The 8,457-nt window shown below is 45.2% G+C and overlaps 1 protein-coding gene across 1 annotated transcript; it reads left to right on the top strand.

Moving 5' to 3' along the window:
- The first annotated feature begins 1,226 nt into the window (after positions 1-1,226).
- Positions 1,227-6,412, top strand: LOC103362892 (amphoterin-induced protein 1-like). The gene is made up of 2 exons (XM_008289412.1): positions 1,227-1,413; positions 1,855-6,412. The coding sequence occupies exon 2, from the start codon at positions 1,922-1,924 to the stop codon at positions 3,449-3,451; it is 1,530 nt and encodes a 509-aa protein (XP_008287634.1). The 5' UTR covers positions 1,227-1,413; positions 1,855-1,921; the 3' UTR covers positions 3,452-6,412.
- Positions 6,413-8,457: the final 2,045 nt, after the last annotated feature.

Here is an 8,457-nt window from a genome sequence, read left to right as displayed (position 1 = left end):
ATGCGTCGCGGCCCTTTTTCACCTCCTTCAGTCACAATCTCACCAAGCGTCTGTCCACGGAGCTTTTTCACGGCAGACATTTGGACCCGTCGTGGAAGGGAAATGGCAGAAAGGATGAACAGCATTAATGAGCATCGTTTAGGCTGTTCTGGTTGGTCAGTAACATAAAGACCACAGCCATTGGTGCTACCATCAGTCACACCTGTGGGGAAAGTCTCCTGCACAAAAGGAAAAGCACAGTAGCACCGATGGCTGCGATCCCTTGAGGTGAGGTTCTGCTTTGGTGACTCACTGGGACACTTAATGGAGCCGAGGCATCATTAGGTCGACTTGTCTCTGTCTCCACACCGTGACAAATCAAAATGTCTGCCCCGAAAAAGCTCTCTTATGCTCCATTGCCTTCAGTGAGTTCACGCTGTCAGTGAATCACAGGGCAGGTCTCGGTGCCACTCTTTGCCAGGTTTCCTTTGCTGCAGTGATGTAGTCCTTCCTCCTGCAGTGCCCGCTCACTTGTTTGTGCTGATTCTCCTGCAGTAATTGGCTGATTCTGTCCGTATCTACCTGATGCCAGATAACCCCACTGGTAAAACACATGCTGCTCTGAACTCCCCGTATTGATCCTTCACACGCTGCTGCAGGCGCATCACGTGCTGAGCTAAAGGCTGCAGCAGCTGCAGAGTAAGTGTTTGCCCTGTCCTTCACCGGAGTAATGAGATGATCTGGGAGGAAAGGCTCCATCGTTAAACACATCACAGCGCTGATTGAGCCATCGCAGGTGAAGTTCTCTTAAAGGACAAGAAAAACAGAGCCAGCCCTGAGGACAAAGGGGACACTGAGGCTGAACCAAATCCTCACGTTCATTTCAATGCATTTGCCAGATGTTGCTGCAAGAGAGGAAGATTTAAAACATCTTCATTTGAACATCTGAAAATCATTCCTACTGCATTTTGGTTTGCTCAATCCCACACAGACATGCATTTATATTTTAAATAAAGGTTTATCCTCTGAGTGTTTTAAATGCATTTGAGCTTCATGCACCTGTCAGAGTGAAGTTCAACACCCCACCTCTGAGGCTGAACATGCTTTGTCTTCCCTCTGGTGTCCTTTCAAACTGTATGTAAATGAGGGAGAGAAAGAGAGAGAGAGGGGGGAGGAAATGTGACACACCCCCTCCTCTGCTGTTTGCGCCCCTCAGATCAGCTGTCAGACGGCTGCGTTTCCTCACCGGTGAGGACCGCAGGCTGCTTTTCTTTTGCTTTTCTTTGCGGTCATTTCTGTGGAGCACGTCCGCCTGTGCGCCCTCTGATCTCCGCTGAGGAGGAGGAGGAGGATGTCCTGCAGCGGATCTTCTGCGGGACTGGGCTGATAAAGACTCCCTCTGCTCGCTTCGGATCTCTGGACACCGACAAAAAGGTAAAACAGCAGCAGCAGCAGCAGCAGCAGCATCGGGCGGGACACTTGTGCCTGCTGAGACTAATGTGTCTGAGTCAGAGAGGAGGTTTATTCATGGGATGAAGGTCCAGGGAAGCAATGACACAAGCAACATGTTAGGAGTGTTTGAGGCTATACATGCAGTGCTGTTGTTCTTATATCAATCCCCAGATTAATCCCTGCTGATTGGGTTTGATATGATGTATTATTGATGACATGCTCCATCCATAACTTTTTCACCGTCCAGCTGCTCCACTGCACCACGCCTGCCTGCATTAGAGCGTAAAGTGCTGGCAGCATTAATGTCATTACACTCTGCATCCTCATTATCATCTCATAATGGACTGACATCACGTCCAGCGTTTGGGTTTTCTGTGTAGCAGCAGCTGCCTTGTTGATCACAGTGTGCACATGTCCTTACAGCTCCATGACCCTGCCGTGAAGACCGAGTCAGCACATCCACAATCCTGCAGTTCTCAGTCCCGGCACGATGGGGGGCTCAGTCTGCGTTTCTCAGCCCGCCACTGCAGCAGCGTTCAGAAGCTTTATCACAGTTCTGCATCTGACTTTACTGCTGCTGGCGGTGAGAGTCGACGGCCAGCTAATGGGAAGCCCGCTGGACTGTCACAAGACCTGCGTGTGCGCCAGCAACATCGTCAGCTGTTCCAAGATGAATCTAACAAACGTCCCCCTCGCTCTGCCCAAATACACAGCCGTCCTGGACCTCAGCTTCAACGCCATCACCAAGCTCCGAGCTGAGTGGACCCCCGACCATCTCAGCAGACTGCACAGTCTGCTGCTCAGCAACAACGGCCTCACCTTCCTCTCCTCTGAGGCGTTCATCTACGTGACGAAGCTTCGTTACCTGGACCTTTCCTCTAACGGCCTCCGTCTGCTGGACGAGTTCATCTTTGAGCCGCTGGAGAATCTGGAAGTGCTGCTTCTGTACAACAATCACATCTCTCAGATAGATCGCACTGCCTTCTCTGGCCTGGACAAGCTGCAGAGGCTCTATCTGAGCCAGAACTTCATAACAAGGTTCCCCTTGGAGCTGGTGAAGGAGCGAAGCCGGCTGCAAACTCTTAAACTCCTTGATGTTTCCTCCAACCGAATTAAATCGCTGCCCCTGTATGAGCTGCAGCTTCTGCCCGCCTGGATCAAGAATGGTCTGTATTTCCACAACAACTCGCTGTCCTGCAGCTGTGACCTGTATGACCTGGTGGCACGCTGGCACCTCAAGGAGCTCAGCTCTGCCACTGACTTCAAGAGCAAACACACATGTGTGATACCAGGCCAGCGGAAGGAAAAAATGGCCATACTGGATCTGGATAAGGCCTATTTAAACTGCAGTGAGGTCAAAACTCTGGACGAAGTAGCATATCTGGAGCAGTACCTGGTGCTGGACTGTGACACCAGGCAGAGGGACATGGAGAAGAGATGGACACTGCCAGGAAACGTCACACTGTCTCCGGCAAACAAGACTGCTGTGTTGCGTTCTGACGGAAACCTGCAGATTGGTCCCCTGAAGGTGGAGGACTCAGGGGTCTACACCTGCTATGCTACAAGTGATTCCTTCAATGAGACGCTGTATATAACGGTGCTGGTCTATAACAGCACCGTGGCTGGTGGACTGGAGAACCTAAAGACGGCCTACACCACCCTGGTAGCATGTCTGGTCAGTGTCGTCATGGTTCTCATCTACCTCTACCTCACACCCTGTCGCTGCCCCTGCTGTCCGGGTCAGGGTCTGGAGAAAAGCGAGCCTGGACAGAGCCTCCACTCCTCAACTGTCAGCCTGTCTCAGGCGCACGAGGAGACGCCGCAAGAAAAAGCAGAAGGCGGAGGCTTCCCCTACAGACACGTGGCCTTCCTGGATCCCAAGGAGCAGATGGAGCAGAACGGGAGGCTGAATCCGATCGGTGAGGAAGATGAGGAGTGGCAGGGGGACAGCTCAGAGAGGAGGAGGTCTGATGCCGAGTCTGTCAGCTCCGTGTGCTCCGACACTCCCATGGTGGTGTGAAGGCCATCAGCAGAGCCTGCAGGGTGAGACGCTCATAGACACAACTTCTCTGTAGCTCTGGACGTGTGCAGGAAGCGTCCTCCACACAAAGCTTCAGCTGGTGGTTTGGTGGCAGCAGCATGTACTGTTAATACCAATAAACTGCAAGGTCTCGATAAAAGCCATTCTAAGCCCAAAAACAAACTTTCAATGCCTAAAAACTGCAGTTAGAATACTTTATGACTGACGGACGGTATTTCAATAAATGCTTTTATCTGATCCAGGATTGAAAAGCAAACGGTCACTCTTACATTCTTACATGAAATTGCAAAAAGTACGATTTATGAAGACAAAAATAACCATATATCTGTCAGGGGACATCACAGATTCATATTCAGAAACGACTTTGCTGTGCAGCAGGAGCTCGAAATATTGTTTGCATTTATGATGCAAGTCCCTAAAAATATTCTCACAGAGGAGAACCTCTAATTACCGAGAGCATGAAAACCTATTTGATGTTATCCTCAGTTTCCTTTGCTTATGAATATCCAGAGGCTGCATGTTAACACAGCGTTTTATGTGCCGGGATTGTGACGCTACGGAGATGCTGAAGTTTTAAAAACGACGGACAGAAGCGGCTGCTTAAAAGAGAAGCTGTTTTATTTTATGCAAAGCTTGCAGAGCTCACTTAATTATTCCTGCAAGATAGATCGTTCAATATTTATGCTATATGTTACATTCCTGTTTGGTTTGGTTGGCCTTCACAGAACATGATGCAGGGCTCATGCATTTCTTTCACATCTGGGCGTGGTTTCATGTGTTGATTGTGTTTACTGCTTCGACTAAACGTCACATTCAGGTCTTTTTAACGTCATTTCAGACTCAACACAACTTCATTAATGGCACGATGCTTTTATTATAATTTACTTTAGTCTGATTTAAAGCAGCTCTAATGTGATTTACATTCGTTAAAATTGTGTCGACGAGGAGTTAAAGATAAACCAAACAGTTGTTCATATTGATCACAGCGACACATTCTCACTGTACTTATTGTTTATTTACCTGTGAAAGCATAACTATGAGCTGCTACCCGGCACATGTAAGTTCAATTTAGACAGGTGTAAGAGTATTTCACCTAATCTACAATAATTCCCAGGAAATGCAGCATTAAATATTCAACAAAGATCCATTTTTAATGTTGTTGAGATTTAATTAATGAGAACAATTTGCGTCCAAAGATATAATTTTTGAACAAAATGTCCGATCCCCTCCTGGTTTCAGAATGTGTTCTTATTCTAACCACCTGATCAGTGTTTATGCATGAATGCAGTCTGTGTGTGTGTGTGTGTGTGTGTGTGTGTGTGTGTGTGTGTGTGTGTGTGTGTGTGGTGTCAGCAGAATCTGGTCCACCGGCTGAACGTATCACAGTTTCTGCTTCACAAAGTCAGCATTGCAATAAGCTAAAGCTCGTTTAAATCCTACAAAAAACATTCCACAAGACAATAAAGTCACTCAGCTGTCAGTGCAGCTGCTGCAGGATTTGCGTCCTGATGGCCTCCATCCTCTGAGACGCTGCTTCTCACTCGTTTCTCCTTTTTGACAATAGATAAATGCAGCCACCTCTTTGCAGAACAACTCACGGCTGAGCTGTGAGTAGTTTAATGAGACTGAAGAGTTTGGAGGAAAAAAAGTCATTCATAACACAAAATAACTAAAGATTGTAGAAGAAAATAAGAATCATTTTGCTGGGACTGATTTATTTTTCTTATTCTCTGCACCAGTGAACATCTCACGACCGTTTAGATTCATCGTACAACACTCTGTTTGGAAACCACTGCTCGAAAAGAATTAATAATGTTTAAATATACATACTATAATGTCACTTGTTTGATTTTCAGGGTTTAAATCACACTAACGTTACGACTCAGTAGTATGTTGGGTGTGAGTTACAGACGAGCAGCATAAATGCGCATCCCGCCACACTGGACGGCTAATAGCAGCCGGGAATGGTGGTCCAGAGGGGAAACCAGTGAGAGCGAGTCCCATCCACTGCATGCTTCTGGGCATTAGAGCCCAGCCCTGAGCAAATCAGCCAATGACAGCCAGCCAGCCAGAAGTCTCATAAACACAGTCAGAAATAGCAGCGAGCAGCGCAGCCAGCACACAGGCCTCCTGGCTGTCTGGCTCAGCTCAAATGTAAATATGGAGGGAGCAGTTTCTCAATCAGACGTCTTCATTTTCATTTCCAAAATACCTTCAAGTCAAGTCGAGGCTCATGTTTGAACTTGAATGGAATCACCACAAAAGTATGGTACATGTATGAGTATAAATCAGTGACGATCAAGAAATAGAGTGAGGTGTAAATGCAGTTTTTACTAAACTGAAGTCACTCTGGTTCTGTTGCTGATAAACGAGCGACACGATTTACTGTTGATGATGAAATATACTCACATAAATGTCTGACGTGTTCCTCCAACTGTTCAGGATCACAAGATGTAGCAATGTGAAGTCAATGCACTTTTTCTTTTTTAATCAGAAGAACAATAATATATTAATCTCTCACTTCTCATGGTGCTTTTTGGGGGATAATTTAGGTGAATTCACGCCTTAATTAAATGTGTTGTGAGAACATTGTGAGCGTCGTCTAGTAAAAATAATAACGGTGTTAGTATGTAGGAAGTAATTACGTCTTTCAAAGGGTGTCGGCTTTGTCATAACGTCTGTTTGTTTCCTCTGAAGTCACTTATAATAACCAAAGACTGAGTTCCGTGTTGAGCGTTCATAACCTACATGTTCAGTGTTTACAGCCTCGTTGTCACGCGTGTGTGCGTCCAGGTCACCTTCCTGTGTTTAGTCACAAACATATGTTTTAATATATGCAATCCTGTATAAGGACTTGATGTATTTTCATTTTTGCTGTATTATTGTGTTGTTCCTGTGTTTCCTAAACAGTATAAATAAACGTGAATAATGTCGGCTGTATCTGAATCTGTCAGACGGACTTGTGGTTACAGACGTTGGCTTCGCATAAAGACTGGAAACAGGGAAACATGCTTGGCTCTGGACAAAGATTAGAAACATCCAGCTGCTATTTAAAGCTCTCCAACACATTGTTCAGGAGTAAAAAGCAACATGCTGCTTTATGGAAGGTCATGTGTTGGGCTGTTTTGTGGCTGAGCTCACTTAAACATGGACGATATGAAAGGGCAGCACAGCCCTGACGAAGGAGGGAAATGCTTACAGGTAAGGAATTATTTATTAGAAAACCTTCATGACCGGCAGTGTAGGTGAGCACCTGCATGGAAAAATGACGCGTCCAGTGTTTATGATGCAAAACCACAAAGAAACCATCAACGAACCCAAATGTGAGTCTCAGGGAAGAGAGAACCAACAACTGAGCACCAGAGAAGGTTAAAGAAGGAAACGGGACCCAGGAGACCCTCTGCCTCCTCCAGGTTTTATTGGACAGAGAAAGGCCAGAGTCCTTTTCCTGCTTGATTCCCAACAATTAAATAAATGCAATGACCTTTTAAGTTGCAAGCATTCTTTTTGATGTGTTGATAGAATATTGTTTGTAATTGCATTAACTTCATTTTAAATTTATACCTAAATTTCTGCAGTCGTTGATTTAAAACTAAATTCAAGACGGTGTGTTTAACAAATATCATAAAAACAGGGCATTACAGGGTGAGTATCTTTTCTTTTACAAACGTATTCTGAATTTAGGAATATTTTAAATCATGAGATGACCAACAGCGAACTTGTGCACAGACTTTATTCTACACAATACAGTTTGTTCTGCTGCACATAGGAAATGATAAAATCCTAATTAGCAGTGAGGCTTTGACCTCCTGCCCGTCCCAGTTTAGCAAACCAGTGGATCAGAACGACAAAGCTTCAACCGACAGTTCTGCTCAGCTCAAGAGGACGTCGCATGCTGATTTACAAACGGTGAGAAAATTTGTGGTGTTTTTGATTTCAAGATTTAAACGTGTTAAAATACACAACTGTAGTTCAAAATAAAAAATAAATTAAGCAGTTTTGTTGTTGACTAAGTTTTAAAAGCTACACGAACAAAAACACAAAAAGAAAATCTGACTGAAAGAAGTTCATTTTTAAAAGTTAATCAAATAAAACTTGTGTCCATAAATATTCATGTGGACTAACTAGTTGGAACTAATCAACTAAAACTCTTGTGTTTATGCTACCAGTCATTAATAAAATAATAATATATCTGACTGTAGAGGAAAATCCTTTAACTACACACTGTTTTCTGGTTGAACATAATTTCATTGAATGTTGTCATAACTCAGAAAGATTGATGCAAACTGTTGAGTTAATCAGTTTGCTGTTGAGGCCAGACGTTGTTTCTTAAACCTACTGGCTGATGGTTGAAGCTTCATTTACAGCGTACAGCAGAGAGACGGCTAATCAGACAGAGAGAGGGAAAAGGGCAGCGACATGCAGCCGTGATCCCAGCCAGAAGCAGATCGAGCTCTGCTGAAGCTTCTTTTACACCAAGAGACGTATCGGCCCTCCTATCTGGAACCGTCTCAAAAAGACCGAAGACCGTATTAATTAAACTGTCAAACTTTAGTGGTGCAGTTATACAAGGATCACATCTGACGAGAGGATCAGGCTTCACTTCACCTCACAGTTAGTTAGCCTGGACCTCAGCCGGCTTCAGTTTCCAACACTAATGACTCGGTCTCGTTGACTTGAGAGTGAAACGTGAGACCACACAGATCGCCACGGCACAAACTGGGAGTCGTATTTACTGCACCTGTCCCTCAGACATACTTTCTTCTGGCAGCATTCGGTATTGCTGGATTTTCACCCTTATTTGGATCGTTGTCCCTCTGAGCAGAGCGAGCGCTCCGGCCTGTTTTCACTTCCCTCTGCTGGGCTGTCATGGTCCAAGACAGAGCAGAGCCGTAATGGCCTCTGACAGCCTGATGTTTGATGTCAGCTCTCAGTGTGTTATGAGCGACAACATACGTGTGCAGCAAATTTGTGCAGAATCAGTG

Source organism: Stegastes partitus, unplaced genomic scaffold (assembly GCF_000690725.1).
Source record: "Stegastes partitus isolate 25-593 unplaced genomic scaffold, Stegastes_partitus-1.0.2 Scaffold614, whole genome shotgun sequence".
Classification (NCBI taxonomy): domain Eukaryota; kingdom Metazoa; phylum Chordata; class Actinopteri; family Pomacentridae; genus Stegastes; species Stegastes partitus.
Note: the sequence above shows the minus strand (reverse complement) of the source record. Positions and strands in the feature narration are given on the sequence as shown.